We start from the raw sequence: 20,837 nt of genomic DNA, 5'->3' as shown, positions 1-20,837 counted from the left end.
AAAAAGTTTGTGAAAATAAGGGGGGCCCAAGCTCCCAATTGGGGGCAGGGGTCACCCCACATTGTCAAAACCTCATCAGATAAAAAAATACACTGTGCGTCACGTAAAATGTGACAAAAACGAGACCCATCGTTTTTACATAATTTGGGTATGCTGATTTCAATGGCATCACCCGTTTTTCTCTATCACGTCAGGATTTTCCACAATTTTCCTAGAGAGTTTTCCGGAAAACCAAAATTGGCTGTTTATACTCTAGTAACATTTTGAATTCATTCAATATCCCAGAGTGGTGACCTATTAGGCGTTGTAGTACGGTTCAAGTTTAGTCATGCCACACAATTCGTTTAAAAAAATTGGGTCATTTAAAAAAAAAAAAAAAATATTTGGTTATTCCCCTCTGAAGTCACATTTTGAAGAAAATATATTACGCTGGTTTTGCTATAAATACACTTACCACACAAAAAGTATCCAAAATGGTCAAAAATGACAAAAAATGTCAACGTGTGGTAAGTGTATTTAAACCCAATTTTATAGCAAAAACAGCGTCATATTCATGCCAAAAAAATCCCCAAATACTCATTTTCAGAGCGTTTGATTGGATACCAATTATACTTCAAAATGTGACTTCAGAGGGGAATAACCAAATCAATTTTTTTTCAAGTCATTACTTCTACAGAGTATGTCCGTTAAAATTCCATTGAAATAAAAAAAAAACAGTGTTCAATTAAAAATGAATTGCGTTTTCAAGCTCACACTTCAAAACAATAAAAAAAACATGTTCACCATTGAATAAAATGCTTCATCATTTCTAAATCGCAAACAGAGATAAGCAAAATATAATATGTCAATATATTTTATCGTTTGATTCAATGATTTCTAATTTCTATTCTCTGTGCACAATTACCCGTGTCGCATAGATGACTAGCATTTTAATAATACACACAAAAGACACCTAATCTCAATATGAGACGATTTAACATAAAATTCAGTTTATCCGAAGTCTCATTTATTTTTGAATAAATTTTGGTAAACAATTTTTTTTTTCAATATTTTGTGCGTTATACCGAGTCTCCGAGAGTTTCATATAAGCATGCTATATAGCAGCAGAAAAGACAGTTGAAAATACGAAATTTCAATTCAACTGTCTTTTTTGCTGTTACTAAGACTTCGGATAAACTGAATTTTATGTCAAATCGTCTCATATTGAAGTTAGGTGTTTTTTGTGTGTACAATGTATATACATGTATATGTATAGTTCGAATTGGTTTATAAATACTTGTGAAGTATGCTGTCGTGTCAGTCATATTTTGGACGTTCAAAAACACATAAAAATGAGTGAATTATTGTTACCGAACTTCGTTTTAAGTAAATTGGATCGAATAATCCGTGAAAATGGTTTTATTAATTATTCAATGGAAGTGATGCCAGGTTCACAGATTGGCGATGGGTTCACGAGTCAATTGGCAAGAATAAAGATTTCTGAAAGTGGCTGTGACAACACGTTGCAAATTATGTGCAAATTAGCACCACTGACCGATGATCCAGCTAGAAAATCCAAATCATATTTCATTTTTAGACGAGAAGCGACATTTTATACCGAAGTGATGCCAAAGTTTGCCAAATTTCAAGAAGAAAAAAATCTATCAAAAAGTGATCAATTTCTGGCATATCCAAAGTGTTACGGAACAATAATTGATGATGAAAATGGTGATTATGCTATCATTTTGGAAGATCTTCGTCCGCAAGAGTTTAAATTGTGGCCCAAAGTTAAAACATCACCGATCGAAAATATCCGGCTAGCAATGCGTGAAATTGGTAAATTTCATGGGCTCTCGTTTGCAATGAAAGACCAAAGACCACAGGAATTTTCGGAATTTGAACAATTTACGGATCTTTATAAAGTTTTATTCAAATCAAAAGGCGTACCTGATATGTTTAGAAATAGCTATGATTACGCTATTAAATCATTAAAATGTGAAAATTATAAAAAAATCATGCGTGAAATAAGAGAAAATTTTTTGGAATACTTTGACGCATGTCTTAACGAAAAGTCATCAAGCTATTTTGGTGTGATATGCCACGGTATTTATTTCTTTTGAATTGCCATTTATGGAAAGTAATATGTACAAATTTTGATTTTCAGGCGATTTTTGGAATAATAATATTCTCTACAAATTCAACAAGAATGTAATTTCAATAAAACAGATAACAGATTTATCCAATTTTTTATATTTAATTGATTAATTTTTACATTTTCCGTCTTGTAGGATGCTGCTGAAGATATACGCATTTTAGATTGGCAAGTGTTAAGATATGGCTCACCGGCAATCGATTTAATTACAAACATATTTACAACCACCGATAAAACGATGCGAGATAAAGAATATGACAACTTTCTTCGGATTTATTATGAATCATTCTCAAATACTGTAAAACTATTGGGAAGTAATCCCAATGAATTGTTTACATTCGATGATTTACAATCAGAACTTAAAAGATGTGGAGTTTATACATTATTATTGCTGCCAATAGCAATACAGGTGTCACAAGCAGATGAAAGAGAATTAACAGACAGATCTGATGCGAATGCCAAAGGTATAGTTGGTCAATTAAGCGAAAGAGGTCAACAGGAATATGAGCGACGCTTGAATGGTGTCTTTGAGGATGTTATCAGATTTGGCTATTACCAACAAAATTGAATAAATATCTATAAAATACACTAGGGGACGGAAACCATTAGCTAGTTTTTTATATTTCAAGTAAAAACTAGGAAAATTAGAAAAAAACTAGCAAAAACTAGAAAAATTAGCAAAAATTATTTGATCCGCCATTTTGATATTCTGCCATGATTTGGTGACTAAATCAATTTTACAAGTCGACTATTGAAAGGAACAAGTACTTTATGCACGATTTTGTGTTAAAAAAGAATAATTAAACTAATTTTCACTATTATAAGTGTATATTTATTCAAAACACATAAAAATATGTCTGAACAACAAAACGTCAAAATACTTCATTGTGTCAGTACAATCATTTGATTGTCATTTGACAGAACAAAAAACTAGAAAACTAGCAATTTCATAAAGGAATATTAGCATTATTAGATTATTCAAGCAATAAACTAGTAAATTAGCTAAAAAACTAGTAAATTAGCTATAAACTAGAAAAACTAGCATTGGTTTCTCTCCCCTAGAAAATACATAAAGTACATACTACCGTCTAAATCGAGTTCAACAATTGCCGTGTTTGTACTATTGTGGACAAAAAATACCGGTAATTTATTAATAAAATTTCGCGCGGAAAAGTAATCATGAAAACCTTTCGACTATAGGTTGGTAGCTTTGTCTTTGACATCTGTACAAAATTTCATGTCAATATCTCTTGAGGTTTTTGGTTACGTTTGTTCGTTTACACCGATAAATTTTCATTTGGCGATTTTCATAATGACAGAAAATTTGGAACAAAGATATTGCATTAAACTTTGCATGCGGAATGAAATTTCTGCTGCAGAAACGTTGAGAATGTTACAAAAGCTTTCGGTGATCAGGCCATGTCGCACAATAACCCTATTATCATACACCCGTATGAATGGTACAAAATGTTCAAAGAAGGCAGAGAACGCGTTGAAGACGAACATCGGCCGGGAAGACCATCAACATCAACTGATGAGAAACACGTCAAGCAAATCAAAGATCTTGTGCTCAAAAATCGTCGATTAACGTCTAGAGACCTTGTCGATATTGTTGGCATTTCAAAAGGATCGATTCAAACAATTTTGAAAGACCATTTAGGCCTTTGACGTTGTGTTGCTCGATTAGTTCCAAAATCATTGAATTTCTTTGAAAAAGAGAGACGTGTTAATGTGTATCAAGAAATGATTTCTGACTATCAATCGGCCATGAAATGCATCATTACGGGAGATGAGACTTGGATTTATGCATACGACCCCGAAACTGCCGGTCAGTCGAGCGAATATCGTGCCAAAGGCGAATCAAAGCCGAAAACACCACGACAAAGCAAGTCCAATCTCAAGGTTATTTTAACAGTTTTCTTCGATTATTGTGGTGTGGTGCATTCAGAATTTCTGCCAACTGGCCAAACTGTTAACAAGGAATATTATTTGGGTGTTATGCGTCGTTTGCGTGAAGCAATTCGAAAAAAGCGGCCGGAATTATGGACAGACAACTCGTGGTTTTTAAATCACGATAATGCACCGGCTCATACTGCATTAGTTATTCGTGATCATTTCGCCAAAAATTCAACTCATATCGTTCCGCAACCACCCTATTCGCCTGACTTAGCACCGTGTGACTTTTAACTATTTTCTACACTCAAAAGACCACTCCGGGGACACCGTTTCGAGTCGATAAAAGAGATTCAACGCGAATCGCTACGTGTTTTGAAGGCTCTACCAGAAAGTGACTTCACACACAGCAGCCGGGGGGATTACTTTGAAGGCGATGAAATCGATTTTGAAGAATAAATAAAGAGTTTTCATTTTATTAATAAATTACCAGTATTTTTTGTCCACAATAGTATTAAAGTTAACAATTCTTTATTTAGTAATGTAAATGGAAAAGTCTTTACTAACAGTTCCAATAAAATACCAGTTAAAAATAATAAAAAAATAAACACATTTTGCGATAATATTTGTTTTTAAATTTATTCCAATAAACACGTGATGCTCATTGCATAATTGAATCGTTACAATGTATTAAATGCATTTAAAGAATATTTTTTATTTGTGTCCAAGCATCAATATCATTTCAAATCATAGACAAAGAATAAAACGTTTACAATGGGTTTTCCTATTATATAGGGTAAAAATCAAAGTTACAATAAAATGTACAATATTGTCCAATGAATATAGTTTAAAGTTCAGTAAATTGTTTGCTGAAAATGTAAAACCTAAACGATTATTAACGATAACTTGCGTAACATGTGCATTCTTCTTTCATACTACTGTTAATATGAATGTTTCCTAAATATGTGTTTTTAACACTCTGCATTTTCACTATTGCAAGCTGAAAATAATTTTCATTTTTTTTCGTGTTATTTTTTTAAAAACATTTTAGCTCAATGTGACTTTAAATAAGCTGAGAATTAAATGTTTTAAACAGAATCTCAAACAAAAAGCGTTTATTGTCGATTAATGAATAGTATAGTGTGCGCTTATAGGCCTTTGTTGAAATAAACTTTTTGCGGAAGTTTTCCCGAATTCTTTTTCACCATTTCGCTATAAGCCTCTGGTTCGAAACGTTCAATAGTTTTTATATCTAAAGAACATTGTTGTGGGAAGACAGAGCAAGCTGTCGGTACCATGATCATCAAACTGAAACAAAAAATATATGAATTTTTAATGATTTGTTTGAAAGAACCATGTTAAAGAAAAAAAGTACGTACAAACAGCCAACTGCCATAGTTTGGAAAGGTGCGTGTAGTATACTCATGCGCTTGAACCATGGATATTTTTCCAACTTTTCCATGATCACTGGTAGCACAAGCATTCCAGGCGCTGCCATTAAAATCCGCGAAAACGCAACTTGACTTATGCCCTTAACGGCCGCAAGACGACTCTTTCCAATGTCATTCCCCTTATCATCTTGAACGCTTACTCCATCAATCAGTTCATTTTGTCGCATCAATGGTATGTTCACACAATTCGCAGCAGCAACAGCCGCAAATGGTACGTATCTCTGAATTAATTTTTAAATTCAAATTAGTTTATTAAAAAAAAATTCGTCGTTAATTTACCTGTGCAAAGGGACTGGCATGTTTTTGCAAAAAGCCTTTGAAACCGATGGCTGCAACCAATGCACTCGACGTGGCCGAAACGTATGAGACACCCAATTGGGTGACACTAAGAGGTGAGTTTGCATTACGATTGGTATAGTTAACCAACGCATTAAAAGACTGGTTAACCCATTGCCAAAAGACGATTGCAGGAACCGTTCGATAAAATTGTAACATTGCGCCAGTGATAAGCATTCCGCCGGGCACTTGGAAACTCATTCGGCCAAAAAGATTTTGTTTTTCACCCGAATCGGGATGGAAAGCCGATTCGTACAATTTTTTTGCATAAATAATTTGTTCACGCGTTGTCGATGCTGGCTCCTTGCCCAACCTGTAATTTGTAAATTGTTATTTTTAATTATAGTTTCATGTGATTCACGAAAACAACATTTTCATATGAATGGTCATCGTTTTGACACATACAAACGATGAACGAGTAAATCATTTACCGATATTGTTCAACCAATTTTTTTGCCTTGTCCAAATCGTCTTCGGATGTCATGCATGTTGTCGGGTCTGTAACGAATGCAAAATGTTTAAAACGTCCAACGAATGTTGATTGATCCCAAAGTGGTTTGTCCACATCAATTCTGTCAGATTCAACTTTTATAGCCATTTCACGCTCAAATTTCGCTCAAATTCACTTCACAGACTTCAAATAAACGGAATACTGTATTTTCTGATGTAATTAGAATTTCTGTGTTTGGAATTATATAATTAAATTCTGTTCGCAATAATTCCCCTTTGCCTTTTGAGTTTTTCTTTTCAGGAACAACAACAATGTTTAACAAAATCAACAACGATTGACACCTAAATCGCGATATTTATTCTGTTTTTTTCTTCTTTTGAAGTGTGAATTAAAATGATTTTTCAGACTTTGGAGTTGAGAAAAAAAGAGTATTGTGCAAATAACACACCGGTATCGTTGTAATTTGAACTAAAACAGAACAAATTCTGTAGCTGTGTACTCACAATTTTGTATTGTATACAATGTACACAGAAGTTTTTGACAGTTAAAACACACACTCACACGCACACAGAACATACGAATACGCTACACACAAGCGCACAAACTTCACATCAATATACATCATGTATCTCTTAACTGCAGTTTCATTAGAACACACAGCGTAATTGTTGTATACTTACAGTGGTTTAACGAGAAGATGATGTATGTAGATTCGCGATTGAACAAAATATTGATTATGTTTGCGTATGTTTGTCATTTTTTTTTTTGAGGAAAAAGAAGCAGCAACAAAGAGAATATGAACGATTCACAGTTGTTCGCAATTGAGTATGAACTAAACGTATCGCTCTAAATATAGAAAATTGAAGAGTGGAATTTCCTTATTTTTTGCCCTGTATTAAAATGCCAAAAATGTAATATATTCACATTTATATGTGCTATGTGTATATTTTGTTTTTATTTTCGTTGTGTTTTAGAATTCTTACACAATATGTTTGTTTTCATTTTCAATCGATTCATATGACTTAAAATTAATATTTCGTACAGTTGGTTTGTTTGTGTTGAATTTACACAAAATCATTTATAATATGTTTATCTTTATTTCTTAATATTGAATTTTTTTCGTTTCAATAGATTGAATTGACCATATTCAACGTATCTATCACTGATATATGGAATGAAAAATGCTCGATAAATGGCTTGCGATTTTTCCGCATTTAAAAATGGAATCGACTTTAAAATGGTCCATTCTTTGGTATTTTTTGCATAATTTGGTTCCAATTCAGTCGCCTTTCCCACATCGAGATCAAATATAAAATGGCATTTCGTGTAATTAAAGTAGATTGCTTCATTCTCTTTATTCATATCGTTGAAATAGTTATGGACGATTTTCGTACCGTTTATGCTTTCATCATAATGAGCCGGAAGCATGCCGTTGAATTCGGATTTTAGAAATTGCAATCGAAAATTATCGGCTGGAAAAAAGAAAGAGCCAGGAAATCGATACCAGTCCTTGCCAACACAAACATTGTACTGAACATTTGGTGCGTGAGTGTGTTGCAAATGGAATGCATTCAATTCCATCATAACATCCATTGGTGCATGGTAATTATAATATAAGGATGCAACACGTGATAGTCCTAAAATCGATGGCAAAATCATTATCATACCGGCAATCCACATTGTGTGATCAAGATAATGTGAACCAGGCGGAAATGGTCGGATGGCCGAACGTAAACGATAAAATAGCTTTTGAATTGCATCGACCGCAATTGCACCGCATAAAGCAATCATTGGATAAATTGGATAGAGAAAACGTTCCTCTTTGTGCGGTTGAATCATAAAAATCAACAGCCATAAGTATAGTGGTCCCATGCTTAAGTAATATGGTAAATACAGTGTTGGTGTTATTTTCGCCGGCACAACTAAGTAGCAAATGAAAAGAAGTAACGGTGCGGCCAATGCTAACACCCATACGATATTGTAATTTAGAAAACCATTGACCAAATAAAACCACCATGGTTCTGTCCCATACAAATTTGGTCCGTGCGATGTAAAAACATTGTAAAAAACAATGTTTAATGGTGCAATGGTCAATTTGCCAAAGTAATTTGAATCGATGGCAACCATTGGAAGTAGTATTGTCGATCCGGAAATTGCTGACCAAAATGCAAACAAGCGATACTTCTTTTGCACCACGAGAACATCGTAGCAAAGTGGTAATGCAAGTACGGCTGCAAATGGCCACCTAACAAAAATTAAAAAAAAAAAAATCAGTATTTAAAAAAAAACTTAAAGGTAAGGCAAATACCCTAAAATCGTCGATAACGCTACGAAGAATATTGCCAATGGATATTGCTGATGCCACCAAAGGGCAAGAGATAAACAGCTACAATACATCGAAAATGAGGATGGCAACAGTGCAGTGCTAGCAGTAAACATGCCCGCACTAAATATCTGGAATATTAACCAAATACGACCAATTTGAACACCAAATTCACGACACACTGCCCTGAAATTTTGAAAAAAATCAATGAATTTTTTTTTCTCATCAAAATCAACGTATTTTTTGCTATCTTACTTGTAAAAATACGCTTCCATAATGGCACAACACAAACCAAGCACACAACGAACAAAATAGAAAATAAGCATCGGATTCGGATGGAAAATGACATTGTAAAACCAAGCTGGAACGCCATGAAACAAAAGATACGTGTAAGAACGTAATCCAAATTCCGGGCTATATTCCCATGTCTGCAGTCCATGACCATACAAAAGATAGTGCAATGGTTCCCAGTAGTTAAATGTCTCGTCACAATCGGCTATGTGAGACCTAAAAACGTTGATGAAGTTAATAAATATTGTACGAAATAATGATATTGTGCGATGAAATACCAAATTGCTGCACAAAAACGAGCACTAAGTATTGCTTTGAATGCAACATCGGCTCCAGGTCTCAATGAACTCATCTTTGCTATCGCAACTTTTTCACTAGAAATACAAGAAATCGATTAAATTACATCAATTGTTCGATTTGGTTTTTTTGGTTTGACAAATGAAGATTACATCAGGAGTATCAACATAAAAGTGGGCTAATTCTTCTTTCAGAACATAGGAAAATGTTTTTGAAAAAACTGTTCTTTTATAAAATATATTATAAACTTACTTATTTGGTTTTGGTTCGAATGTGTCCGGCTTTGGTTTGGTTTTTTTCGATGTTCGCTTTGGTAGGGGTTGAATATTGTCGGTTTTTGTTAACCGATGCCTTATACCGGGTGACATTTCTTTTTTTTTTATTGTTAATTTTGAATAAAGCCAATAGGATTTCTTTGTATACAAAAGAAATTTATTATAACCAAGCTTACATCATTTTTGATGTTTTCAGCCAAAGTGAAAATAAATACTATTTTTCATATGACGTTTCGTTTAATTCAATTGACAACCTTATCTCGCACACATTTGCACATATGATTGAGTTCGAATTGTCAAATGTAAACATTTGACAATATCAAAGTAAACGTCAACAATTACCAAAATGCAGCAGCAAAACGCGTAGTTCGAAAACATTTTTTTCTGTGAAAACTGAAAATTAAGTTTTAAAAAAATTGCAAATTTTACTATTTTATATCATTCACTCAACGCTTGATAGAATGTAACATGAAAATGGAAGCATTTTGTACAATTAGTTGAGATTATATTTCTATTATACATTCAGAAAAAAAATCAGAGCCATAAAATGCACCATCCCTGAATAATTATTGATTACAACTTGCAGTGTACGTATTTCATAGCTATACTGGCACGGAAAAAAGTGCTCTCTGCAGCAAGTAAAGCGGTTTGTGATAAGACTCATACGCCTTCTGAAATGAGCTCCTTTTTTAGGTCTATTCAACTATATCACATGTTTACAAGTCACGTTAATCAATTCAAAAACATGCACGCAATAGTAAGCTATTGATAGTTAATTTCTTAAAAAATCTTTGGATTGTACGAAATTGTGATAATAATACATTCAGTTATAATTTGCCTGGAGATGTGAATTGACGTGCCCTCTTACATAATACAGTAAATGATAGTGTATTTACTCGAAGTTTCCAAAAATAAGTAGCATCGTTCATTGATTTAATTTATATCTGTGTATTTAATTTAGTTTTATTAATCAATGTTAATAGTTCACATAATAATATTACATCTATTCATAAGTGCATATAATTGATTATTAGACAAATATTGCACTTACTCAAGATGAATCCATTCTTACACATGAATAATTCGAACGAAGATTTGAATTCGGGATCGGATTCTAGCGATGGGTGAGTGGAAAATCTAAACATTTATTTTAACAAATTGGAGCAAAACAAATCAATTCCAAACTACGTAGTTTGCTCATACCGATCTATTGTTATTCATTTACATAAGCGCGTGATGAATTATAAGCATATTTTCGCCAAATAAAACAACTTGAAACGCATGCTTAATTTTGTTCAAAACAAAACATTCAAAGCGCACGCTAAAAAAACCAAATCATATTTCAGCTATGTGACCTATGGTTCATTTGATACGTGTAATTCATTGTCAAATGAAGTACATCTGAATTCATGTACCGAAAATGAAAATAGCACGAAGAATCTCCGCAGCAAAATTGAAAGTGAAAACAGAGACGAAAATAGGTACTTTTTTTATTTTGGAAATTTTTGGTGATATAAACAAATGTTATTGACAAATTACTGTTCACAGTGAAGCGATTTCGGAAATTGATAATGCAAGTAGAGAATGGAAGCGGAAAAATGTAATGACAAATGAATCATTCATTACTCAACTTTGATTCAACTTTCCAATCGATATTTGAATTCTATCTTCCAGAAACTATGGAATTTACTAAAAATAGCACTGCTAACTTTGATTTGGATAATATCTACCATACTTTTGATGTCAACGGACGAAAAAGTGCTCACATATCATCAGCTAGTGATCCCATTTGGCCAATGTAAAAGTGAGTTTTTGAGTTTTTCGCTTGAAATAAAATGGCAATGAATCTCATTTAGTTTGGTGATGTCTCAACATAGGCTACACGCTTGATGAGTTACCATTGAAATCAAGGTTTGGTGTTATTTTGCGCGGTGCATTTGCCGATGAAGCTAGCACAACACGCAACTTTTTGTATATACAATTTCAGCAGCCAATAGTACAATCGGAAGAAAGTAATAAGAATACAAGTATTCCGTCTGTGCTTTATAATAGTGAGGTTGTAAAAATTCCCATAATTGATAATATCAGTCAAATCGATACGACAAAACAAATCCAGAAAAGTCATACGTTCTATTTGGAATCGAATTTCTTCGAAAATATCAGAGAGAATGTTACAAATTTGGAGGTTCAAATCACCACGAATTTACCAATTAGCTTTCCCATCAATTTTGCTTATGATCCATCGCCAATTGACAAATCGATCGGAGTCATATATGCAACGGTTATATTGATTGGTTTGTACATAATGATTATTTGGGAGCTTATTGATCGAACATTTGCGGCAAGTTATACACAGTATAAACCAATCATTGGATGGTCAATTTAATTTGATACTTTTTTCGCAAACAGGCAATGATTGCTTCAATCGTTTCAATGGCCGTTTTAACACTGATGAACGAACGTCCGACAATGTCAGAGATTATAGCTTGGATCGATGCAGAAACTTTATTATTGTTATTTGGAATGATGATTTTGGTTGGAATTTTATCGGAAACCGGCGTTTTTGATTATTTGGCTGTTTGCGCTTTCAAGGTTTATTTGAAAAACTGTCATTGCCACCGAAGAAGTACAGGCACTAGTGAGTGCTCACACCTGGGCTCACACTTATTCCATATCATTTTCATTCAAGTGCCATAACTGAGAAAGGGAAGCACTTATAAGGAAAATGCAAGCACCTCAGCGGTGCCAATGACAAATTTATAAAAAATTAAACGTTTTATTACAATTTTGACATGTATCCTATTTTTATGCAAAATTTATCAACTCGAATTTTTTCGTTCATTTTATGGAGATTGCAAGAGGCAAAATTTGGCCTCTCATCTACTGCTTATGCCTGTTTACTGCATTTTTATCGGCGATGTTGGACAATGTGGCTACGTTATTGTTAATGACACCCATCTCAATTCGTCTGTGTGAAGTGATGCAACTGAATCCGGTACCTATTCTTGATTTTCCAATATCGACCATTTAAAAATGATCAAGTTAATTGCCCAATATTTTCACAGATACCAATTTTATGTGCAATGATTATTTTCTCAAATATCGGTGAGTTAGAAATATTATAAACATTTTGGAAATCATCAACCTAAAATTTTGATTTTTTCTTTTAACTACAGGAGGTTCAATGACACCAATTGGTAAGTTTCTTACGTAACATGTGTGAAATTTCCGAATATTTTCAGATTTCCAATATTTTTCGATAGGTGACCCCCCAAATATAATCATCGCAACAAATGACCATGTCGTTAACAGTGTATGTAAAGTTTCCTGGCTTAAATTTTCCAATTTTTTTAAATGTATTTTTTTTCTTGAATTCAATAACTGTGTAGGGTGTTGATTTTTTGACATTTTCCATTCATATGTCGATTGGAGCGATTTTAGTTATTTTCCAAACATATTTACAATTGCGTTGTAAATTTATGACGGTCAGCGATTTACTCGTCAACGATCGGGATGACCTTCAGAAATTGCATATTGATAATGAAGCGCAATCATCTGAAACGAAAAACGTACTTCCTATAAATAGTTTCATTTCGAAGGAAACATACGAAGAAACATTGAAGGAACTTCAGCAGAAAGTAAGTGATAAGAAATTTGGATTTGGATTATGATTAAATTTATTATATACATGGTTTTTTTTATAGTTTCCCATTCGCAATCGGCCGCTATTGATAAAATCAGTTGTTGCACTTGGATTCGTTCTAAGTTGTTTTTTTCTTCATTCACTTCCGTACATTGGACGATTATCGCTCGGCTGGACCACTTTGCTTGGCGTGATATTATTATTAATCTTATACGACCGTCGAGATATTGAGTCTGCTTTGGAACGCGTTGAGTGGTCAACATTGATATTTTTCGGTGTTTTGTTTGTGTTGATGGAGTCATTAGAAAAACTTGGTTTCATCGACTTCATTGGAAATCAAGTTAAAAATCTCGTTCTATCAGTAGATGCTGAATCTCGGTTGGCAATTTCAATTCTTATCATATTATGGGTGTCGGCCATTGCTTCAGCTTTTATTGATAATATACCACTAACGACAATGATGATTCGAATCACTATATCATTGGCAGAGACGAAATCAATTAATCTACCGTTGCAACCGTTAATATGGGCATTGTCGTTTGGTGCTTGTTTGGGAGGTGGATATAAATTTTTCTACAAAATTTCTTATAAATTATCCTAAGGTAAGATTTATTCTTTATAGGAAATGGAACGCTGATCGGCGCTTCAGCAAACATTGTTGCAGCTAGTGTCGCCGAACAAAATGGTTATCGCATCACATTTATGAATTATTTCAAGTATTTGTTTTCAATTTGTCACAAAAATTGATATACAAATTGATGCATGAAATTCTTTCTTTGTAGGATTGGATTCCCCGTTATGATCATGAGCATATGTGTAATAAGTGGATATTTGCTAGTATCGCACGTCGTTTTCTCATGGCATTGATGACCCTCAATATGTAATTGTTTTGAATAAAGAGACATTATTTCACGGATATTTTAGAAAAAAGATATTTTTGTTCCAATTTTATACACGTAAATTTAAGAAGGTATTTTTTCATTACAATTTCATAATAGGTGATAAATTCAGGTGCAAGCACCACAAATCAAGTGTAGTTCAATCATAAATAAATATTTTAGCATCATCTTGTGAATTCAATAAAAAATTATTACTTGTCCTCATAATTTACCTGAAGTTATAAATCCACACACACTCATATTTATTTCAAACTCTGGATCAAATTGGTTGCTATGTGATAAATTGATAAATGCTAATTGATCACTAAATATTACTGCGTCTGAGTCCTCTCAATACTTTAGAGATCTGTATATTTCACAATTTTTTGAAATTGTTCGGTCAATTTTGTTTGAAGTAAAAAACAGATATATATGCCTCAGTATACTCACAAACTTTGTTCGTAACGCCTTCTAAAATAAGAAGTTGAACTGTATCTCAATATCATACTTTAAAAGTGTAATATATGATCTGGTGATTGAAAAATTTAACTTAATATTCGATAAGAATTGTCCAATTTCTGAATACATGTATTTTAATGAATGTATTGTGTCTTGAACGAAACATATAAAAAAAAACATTCAAATTTTATGAATCTATTGCGTGCGTGTGTGACATTAGGGCTGTCGTATTTCGTCTCCCTCATTTTTCTAATTTGGGATGTTCAATGCCATGATTTGACATTTTCGTGGATTTTTACTCACTGGATACAGCACCACTGCAGAAAGACAATTTAATTTCAAATTAAAGTGTATTTCTGCAATATACCTGTATCTATAATTTGAGTGAAAATCCACAAAAATGTCAAATAATGGCGTTGAATATCCCAAATTAGCACGATAAAATCCGAGAGAGAAACGAAATCCGACAGCCCTATGTGACATAAACTTTTAAAGCGATCAAATATCGATGAGAATATTCAGCAATTTGCCAGTTATCATTGGTTTTTATTGGCTTCTATGTCAGCGACAAATGTATAAACCGCAAAAAAGCGTTGAATAGAGAAAGAGTTGAGCATTTTTATCAATCGTTGTATTTCATTCTTTTGTTGTCGTAGTCGTCGTCGTTGGTTGCAATAAATTATCTATTTTCTGGAATCTGTTTTCATTCATTTGCCTTGATAAAACTCATTTTACATTGATTGTATTGTGTGTGCAGTTTGATTAAATTAATTGATCAAAGTCAATACATTGTTCCGTCAGTGTGTGAATGAATGATTTTTTATTGCAAAGAAACTCTTCTAAAGCATTTCATCATTATTTTATAGTTTCTGATCTATTGAGTTTAGCGGTTGTGAAATTTGTGCTATTTTTAACTTGACGTCTTCAATGTATTATAAAGCCTTTCATTCAATTCATTATCAACACACATCGGTTAAATAGAAAGGGATAAAAATCATCATAAAATATGGGATTATTTAATAAACGTATTTTACGACGGCGTCGCACCAATGAAATATTGGAATTGTATTCGGCTGCTGGGTAAGAATGTAATCAATTTCATAATCGGTTCTAAAGACGTCATTGTCTCAAAATTATTAACTGAAAACTTATCAATTAGCACTGACTTTGAAGTAACGCAAGAAGCTGTTGAAATCTGGAGAAAATTGCCACAGAGCATTCGTTGTGATCCGTCATTTATATCATTTCGACAGCAATATGATCGGACAAATGGTATGTAAATTGAATGTATTGACTGTTGGTTTTCATTTCAACGTTTTTTTTTTTCACTTATCTGTCATATAGGTCAATCTGAACTGGAGACCGAAACGATGACAGCAGACTTCGAAAATATTTCACATGATTCGATAGTAAATAGTGAATTCGCTACAATAACTTTGAAGGACAATCATGAAGAAGAAAACAGAAATCATTTTGAAAATGGGTGAGTATTTATTTCGCATCACAACGAATATGTGAATCAAATTAAATCAATTGTGTCTTTTGTGTAATGCATTCGTAGAGAAAATGTGGTGCACTCAAATGACAATCATCACCGAATTGCTGACGATATACAACAAAATAAGACAAACACGGTACGTTATTTACGTTTCTCATGTAAACATTTATCATTTCGGATCACATAATAATACTAAAATCTTCACATTTTCCTATTGCAGTCACAAAACGTATTCAAAATGATAAAGATTGCATTGCTAACTATTGTTTGGATCATGTTCACGGCAATTTTAATGTCAAGAGATGAAAAGATTCTAAACGTTCATCCATTGGCAATACCGATTGGTCAAAATAAAAGTGAGTAATCGAATGTTTTGTTACGTTTGTTTGGAATACAGCTAATTGCACTAATTTCATAGGTTATGTTCTAAACGAAATGCCATTTGAATCGAGGTTTGCAATCATCGTTTACGGTGCATTTGCCGATGAAAGCATAAATACAACGAATTATATGCGTTTATACGTTCAATTGATTCATGACCATGTGAAGGATGTTGGAAACAATCATTCTGATTTATCATTCATTGTGTATCACTATAATTTCGTTAAAATACCAATTATTCCAAACATCAACCAAATTGACACAACAAAAGTTGTTCAAAAATCACATACATTCCACTTGAATAAGGAAATTTATCAACAAAACACTTGGAATGATACAGTTCTAACGCTGGAAATTTCCACAAATGTGCCCATCAATTTTCCCATCAATGTGGCTTTTGATCCGTCGCCCATTGATAAGTCGTTGGGTATTATTTACGCTGCGATTTTGATACTATGTTTGTACATAATGATCATTTGGGAGATCATAGATCGGACCTTTGCCGCTTTATTGGCTTCAACCGCTTCGATCGTCATTTTATCACTGATGAATGAACGTCCAACTATGCCAGAGATTTTATCTTGGATCGATACTGAAACATTACTATTATTATTTGGAATGATGATTTTAGTTGGCATTTTATCAGAAACAGGCGTTTTTGATTATTTAGCGGTTTATGCATTCAAGGTATGTCTCTAAATCATTTGAGGCTGAGTTTTTAATTCAAATGTCTGTATTTTGTCTAATTTCGAACATAATTATTTTGTCTAATTTCGAAAAATGAACAGATTACAAAAGGCGAACCATGGTCATTGATCTACTGCTTGTGTCTATTTACAAGTGTTCTTTCGGCGATTCTAGATAATGTGACCACGCTACTACTAATGACACCCGTTTCAATTCGTCTGTGCGAAATAATGCACTTGGATCCCATTCCGATCCTCATGTCAATGATCATATTCTCGAATATCGGTAAGTCCTTATTACCAATTTTTTTGTGATTCTCAATCTTGATTTTGATGCTTTTCTTCTTGACCATTAAACTTACAGGAGGTTCAATGACACCTGTTGGTAAGAATCGATTGCAAAACATGCGTAAAATCGCTGAATATTTTAAAATTTACAATGTATATTAATAAATAGGTGACCCACCAAATATAATCATCGCATCAAACACACAAATCGTTAAAAGTGTACGTATTTAGAAAAAAATCCGATTTTATTTGCAATTGAATTTTCTCTATTTTTCATTTAGGGAGTGAATTTTTTAAACTTCACCATTCACATGTCAATAGGTGCAGTTTTTGTTATGGTTCAAACGTATTTCCAATTGCGCTACAAATTTCGTACGATCAATGATTTACGCATTAATGAACCAGAGGATATTCAAGAGTTGAAAAATGACATTGTGATTTGGAAACGAGCCGCACAGACCCTTTCATCTTCATCAAAAGATGAAAATTTGGTGCGTAACATATTGATGCGGAAAATTGATAGACTTGAGCATGAGCTGCATAGAAAAATAACATGTGGATCAATGTCGAACGAGACGTTTAAACAAACTTTAGCGGCTTTGGAGAAAAAGGTTAAACTTCATACAGTTTTTATGATTATGTATTTTTTTTATTTTTATTTTTCGTTTGCAGTTTCCAATTCGGGATCGATTACTTTTGATAAAATCATCGATTGCTTTAACATTTGTTATTGGTTGCTTCTTTTTCCATTCATTGCCATATATCGAACGAATTTCGCTCGGTTGGATCGCTCTGTTGGGTGCAATTTTATTATTGATATTGTCCGATCCGCAAAACATGGAAACAGTTTTTGAGCGTGTTGAATGGACAACATTGGTATTTTTTGCCGTTTTATTTGTTCTTATGGAATCATTAGCCAAATTAGGTCTTATTGACTGGATTGGAAATCAAACGGAAAACATTATTCTGATGGTTAGTGAAGAGTTTCGTTTGGCCGTTGCCATTCTCATTGTTTTATGGGTTTCGGCCATCGCGTCGGCATTCGTCGATAACATTCCATTGACAACAATGATGATTCGTGTTATCATATCATTGGCAAGCAAAGCAGCATTAAATTTACCGTTGCAGCCGCTTGTGTGGGCGCTTTCTTTTGGCGCGTGCTTGGGCGGTAAATAACATCGATTATTTTTTTACATTTTCAAATAAAATTTTAACAATTAAAAAACAATCATTTTGTACAGGAAACGGAACATTAATAGGTGCTTCAGCAAACATTATCTGCGCTGGTGTGGCTGCGCAGTATGGATATGAGCTAACGTTCATGAATTATTTCAAGTAAATTCATCAAATGATTCATCAAAAAAAAAAAAATTTTTTTTTTTTTATTTGTTATTTTCCACAGAATCGCATTTCCCGCTATGATCGGTAGTTTGATTGTGGCGAGCGGATATCTCCTGATTTGTCATTTGGGTTTTATGTGGCATTGAATATTGTTCTGTTTGGTGTTTTGTTAAACATAACTAGAATATTTGTAGAGAGATATAAACATTTGGACCAATTAAAAAAAAAAAAAATTTCTTTACCAAAATAAACGGAATATAAAACAGAAAGATTTGCCTCTTTTATTTTTCGAAAATGACGACTTGAAAATAGTTCGAATCAATGCCCAAAACATCGAATGTCAAATAAAACAATAGACACTTTTGCAGCAATAATGCTCAAATGTTGACAGCTGTCAGAAACTCGGTGCAAAACCCTCTACAGAAAAAAAGTACGAAGAAATTCCATTCGAGAAAAAAAAATGATTCTCAATACCTTGACTTCGTTTTTGTTAAAACCACAACCAATTGCTGCAATTCCATCAGGAATCCAAGTAAGTTTAATATTAATTTAAAAATTATTGGAAAATATTATGCAAAAAGAATTTCACAAAAATGTATGTAAAACCTAACCTCAAATTGTCGTTTTCCAGTTGCAACAAATCCGAACAAAATGGGCCGATGCACGTATGAAACGGGACTATTTGCGACGCAAGTTGGTGGAGAAAGAGAATATAACGCGACTTCGTATCAATGCATTGAGAAAAAATACAATTTTACCGCGTGAATTACAACAGGTAGCCGATGAAGAGATCGCCGCACTTCCATACAGATCGTCAATAACACATCTGACCAATCGGTGTGTGATCACATCTCGTGCCCGAGGAACTGTTCTCCGTTGGAATCTAAGTCGATTTGTTTTCCGTGAATTGAGCGATTACAATAAAATGTCGGGCGTTCAAAGAGCAATTTGGTAGACATTTCTCACCAAACAATATCTGATATGTAGCATATTTTAAATGTTATAAAATAAATATACAAAAAAGAAACACACGTTTATTCGATTTATTTGATGTTATTTGGAAGTGCTTTTTTTACACCTTACGTATGTTATAGTTACATGGTATTCTCGAAAATGGTAGAAAATAGATAATGGAAATAATAGATTCATACGAGCGATGATGGTCGTGACCGATTTTCAAATGAGTCTGATCGAAATTGAATTAATCGCTGTCCGACAGTGTGGCGCTTGTTGATTGTGTGGCCGGCTCTTTTTTCTCTTCAGTCTTGTAGTGACGATATTCTTTCTTCAGTTCCCACATATTTTTATGTGGATTTTTCATGTTGTAATCACAAACTTCTTTGAGCACCTCTTTCAAATAGGCAATGGGTTGGTTTGTGATGCGCACCAAATCCTTGATATTGTAGTATTGATGCTTTTCGAATGCATTGAATAGCATATCTTGAACGGCAGCTTTGTCATCACGAGCCTTTTTGCCTTCGGCCTTTCGTTTTTCACGGTATTCGATGTTGTGTTTGTGATCTGAAATTGGTTTGAAATTTTGTACAATACGTTCGAGTGATTGGACCTTTCTTTCTGGTTCGGCTGCACGGCGAATCGATTCCTTCTTCAATGCCATATATGTTGTGTCCGCATTCGGGCGACACTCCAGCTTTTGAACAATTCGTCCCTCCATGTACAATTTTTCACTTTCTCCATTTGTTTCGTCACTTTTACCTTCTGAAAATGTTCCAAAATTTAATAGAATTAAATGCCTCTTATCAATGGAAAAATTGTGTTTAATTTACACTTACGACTTGTGTGTGAGAATACGCCTAATGTTTGTTTTGTAACAACCGATACGTCTAAAAAATGTTCTTTCGGTATTGGCTCTTGTGGATCAATGTTTGTGATATTTTCATTCAGTGAAAGTGAAACTTGTGCTTTTTGACCTGATTGTTTTGTGATACGCAATTTACCAACTTCAGTTGAACCAGGCACTTTTTCCCATTTATTTGCCAAATATTTTGGTACTTTTACCAACCAAACACCACGTCCGGCATTCGATAAATCCAAATCTTTGTCAATATGTTTGATTTGCTCATCTTTTGACGACATTTTGCAACAGATTTTATTTCTTTTACGGTATATATCTTTATACTAATTGTTAAACGTCCTAATAAATTGATGTGTTTCAACCAACACGTATTGCAACCAACTGTGAAACTATACAATG

At 33.5% G+C, this 20,837-nt stretch overlaps 7 protein-coding genes across 8 annotated transcripts; 4 read left to right on the top strand and 3 right to left on the bottom strand.

The window, feature by feature from the left end:
* The first annotated feature begins 1,309 nt into the window (after positions 1-1,309).
* Positions 1,310-3,579, top strand: LOC116339629. Of its 2 annotated transcripts, XM_031765624.1 has the most exons (4): positions 1,310-2,082; positions 2,144-2,187; positions 2,268-2,714; positions 3,197-3,579. In XM_031765624.1, the coding sequence occupies exons 1-3, from the start codon at positions 1,332-1,334 to the stop codon at positions 2,697-2,699; spliced, it is 1,227 nt and encodes a 408-aa protein (XP_031621484.1). In that variant the 5' UTR covers positions 1,310-1,331; the 3' UTR covers positions 2,700-2,714; positions 3,197-3,579. The 2 variants fall into 2 exon arrangements, with proteins under 2 accessions (XP_031621484.1, XP_031621483.1); XM_031765623.1 differs by lacking the exon at positions 3,197-3,579 and having other exon boundaries at positions 2,268-3,009.
* Positions 3,580-4,719: 1,140 nt separating this feature from the next.
* Positions 4,720-6,782, bottom strand: LOC116339630 (sideroflexin-2). Its single transcript, XM_031765625.1, has 4 exons — positions 6,243-6,782; positions 5,755-6,124; positions 5,404-5,696; positions 4,720-5,332 (listed from the first exon to the last, which is right to left on the bottom strand). The coding sequence occupies exons 1-4, from the start codon at positions 6,407-6,409 to the stop codon at positions 5,173-5,175; spliced, it is 990 nt and encodes a 329-aa protein (XP_031621485.1). The 5' UTR covers positions 6,410-6,782; the 3' UTR covers positions 4,720-5,172.
* Positions 6,783-7,294: 512 nt separating this feature from the next.
* Positions 7,295-9,692, bottom strand: LOC116339469 (alpha-1,2-mannosyltransferase ALG9). The gene is made up of 5 exons (XM_031765359.1): positions 9,426-9,692; positions 9,155-9,250; positions 8,841-9,092; positions 8,571-8,771; positions 7,295-8,507 (listed from the first exon to the last, which is right to left on the bottom strand). Exons 1-5 carry the CDS (start codon positions 9,539-9,541, stop codon positions 7,358-7,360), a joined length of 1,815 nt encoding a protein of 604 aa, XP_031621219.1. The 5' UTR covers positions 9,542-9,692; the 3' UTR covers positions 7,295-7,357.
* A 118-nt stretch (positions 9,693-9,810) lies between these two features.
* LOC116339461 (P protein-like) lies at positions 9,811-14,109 on the top strand. Its single transcript, XM_031765351.1, has 15 exons — positions 9,811-9,911; positions 10,035-10,572; positions 10,795-10,929; positions 10,997-11,048; positions 11,123-11,252; positions 11,326-11,789; positions 11,858-12,040; positions 12,300-12,443; positions 12,514-12,553; positions 12,625-12,645; positions 12,712-12,761; positions 12,838-13,086; positions 13,153-13,648; positions 13,714-13,807; positions 13,874-14,109. Exons 2-15 carry the CDS (start codon positions 10,505-10,507, stop codon positions 13,956-13,958), a joined length of 2,211 nt encoding a protein of 736 aa, XP_031621211.1. The 5' UTR covers positions 9,811-9,911; positions 10,035-10,504; the 3' UTR covers positions 13,959-14,109.
* Positions 14,110-15,204: 1,095 nt separating this feature from the next.
* Positions 15,205-18,887, top strand: LOC116339433 (P protein-like). Its single transcript, XM_031765297.1, has 13 exons — positions 15,205-15,508; positions 15,588-15,700; positions 15,773-15,911; positions 15,990-16,062; positions 16,147-16,282; positions 16,345-16,994; positions 17,096-17,279; positions 17,358-17,378; positions 17,451-17,500; positions 17,563-17,892; positions 17,954-18,449; positions 18,523-18,616; positions 18,684-18,887. Exons 1-13 carry the CDS (start codon positions 15,435-15,437, stop codon positions 18,766-18,768), a joined length of 2,445 nt encoding a protein of 814 aa, XP_031621157.1. The 5' UTR covers positions 15,205-15,434; the 3' UTR covers positions 18,769-18,887.
* A 101-nt stretch (positions 18,888-18,988) lies between these two features.
* On the top strand, positions 18,989-19,654 carry LOC116339435 (28S ribosomal protein S14, mitochondrial). The gene is made up of 2 exons (XM_031765299.1): positions 18,989-19,154; positions 19,254-19,654. Exons 1-2 carry the CDS (start codon positions 19,083-19,085, stop codon positions 19,575-19,577), a joined length of 396 nt encoding a protein of 131 aa, XP_031621159.1. The 5' UTR covers positions 18,989-19,082; the 3' UTR covers positions 19,578-19,654.
* LOC116339434 (general transcription factor IIF subunit 2) lies at positions 19,652-20,827 on the bottom strand. The gene is made up of 2 exons (XM_031765298.1): positions 20,416-20,827; positions 19,652-20,341 (listed from the first exon to the last, which is right to left on the bottom strand). Exons 1-2 carry the CDS (start codon positions 20,717-20,719, stop codon positions 19,824-19,826), a joined length of 822 nt encoding a protein of 273 aa, XP_031621158.1. The 5' UTR covers positions 20,720-20,827; the 3' UTR covers positions 19,652-19,823.
* Between the last annotated feature and the right edge of the window lie 10 nt (positions 20,828-20,837).

Source organism: Contarinia nasturtii, unplaced genomic scaffold, assembly GCF_009176525.2.
Source record: "Contarinia nasturtii isolate CC-2019 unplaced genomic scaffold, AAFC_CNas_1.1 Cnas_scaffold_533, whole genome shotgun sequence".
Taxonomy (NCBI): Eukaryota; Metazoa; Arthropoda; class Insecta; order Diptera; family Cecidomyiidae; genus Contarinia; species Contarinia nasturtii.
This window is presented reverse-complemented; position numbering and strand designations above follow the sequence as displayed.

Coding starts and splice junctions, on each gene's coding strand:
- LOC116339629 (XM_031765624.1), top strand. CDS start 1,332: ATGAGTGAATTATTGTTACCGAACTTCGTTTTAAGTAAATTGGATCGA. Junction 2,083..2,143: donor TTTTGGTGTGATATGCCACG/GTATTTATTTCT, acceptor TTTGATTTTCAG/GCGATTTTTGGAATAATAAT. Junction 2,188..2,267: donor TCTACAAATTCAACAAGAAT/GTAATTTCAATA, acceptor TCCGTCTTGTAG/GATGCTGCTGAAGATATACG.
- LOC116339630 (XM_031765625.1), bottom strand. CDS start 6,409: ATGGCTATAAAAGTTGAATCTGACAGAATTGATGTGGACAAACCACTT. Junction 6,125..6,242: donor AAATTGGTTGAACAATATCG/GTAAATGATTTA, acceptor TACAAATTACAG/GTTGGGCAAGGAGCCAGCAT. Junction 5,697..5,754: donor ATGCCAGTCCCTTTGCACAG/GTAAATTAACGA, acceptor AAATTAATTCAG/AGATACGTACCATTTGCGGC.
- LOC116339469 (XM_031765359.1), bottom strand. CDS start 9,541: ATGTCACCCGGTATAAGGCATCGGTTAACAAAAACCGACAATATTCAA. Junction 9,093..9,154: donor CGTTTTTGTGCAGCAATTTG/GTATTTCATCGC, acceptor CAACGTTTTTAG/GTCTCACATAGCCGATTGTG. Junction 8,772..8,840: donor ATGGAAGCGTATTTTTACAA/GTAAGATAGCAA, acceptor TCAAAATTTCAG/GGCAGTGTGTCGTGAATTTG.
- LOC116339461 (XM_031765351.1), top strand. CDS start 10,505: ATGAATCCATTCTTACACATGAATAATTCGAACGAAGATTTGAATTCG. Junction 11,049..11,122: donor GAGAATGGAAGCGGAAAAAT/GTAATGACAAAT, acceptor TCTATCTTCCAG/AAACTATGGAATTTACTAAA. Junction 12,041..12,299: donor TGGCTGTTTGCGCTTTCAAG/GTTTATTTGAAA, acceptor CATTTTATGGAG/ATTGCAAGAGGCAAAATTTG.
- LOC116339433 (XM_031765297.1), top strand. CDS start 15,435: ATGGGATTATTTAATAAACGTATTTTACGACGGCGTCGCACCAATGAA. Junction 15,912..15,989: donor AGAAATCATTTTGAAAATGG/GTGAGTATTTAT, acceptor ATGCATTCGTAG/AGAAAATGTGGTGCACTCAA. Junction 17,379..17,450: donor AGGTTCAATGACACCTGTTG/GTAAGAATCGAT, acceptor ATTAATAAATAG/GTGACCCACCAAATATAATC.
- LOC116339435 (XM_031765299.1), top strand. CDS start 19,083: ATGATTCTCAATACCTTGACTTCGTTTTTGTTAAAACCACAACCAATT. Junction 19,155..19,253: donor CAATTCCATCAGGAATCCAA/GTAAGTTTAATA, acceptor GTCGTTTTCCAG/TTGCAACAAATCCGAACAAA.
- LOC116339434 (XM_031765298.1), bottom strand. CDS start 20,719: ATGTCGTCAAAAGATGAGCAAATCAAACATATTGACAAAGATTTGGAT. Junction 20,342..20,415: donor CGTATTCTCACACACAAGTC/GTAAGTGTAAAT, acceptor GAACATTTTCAG/AAGGTAAAAGTGACGAAACA.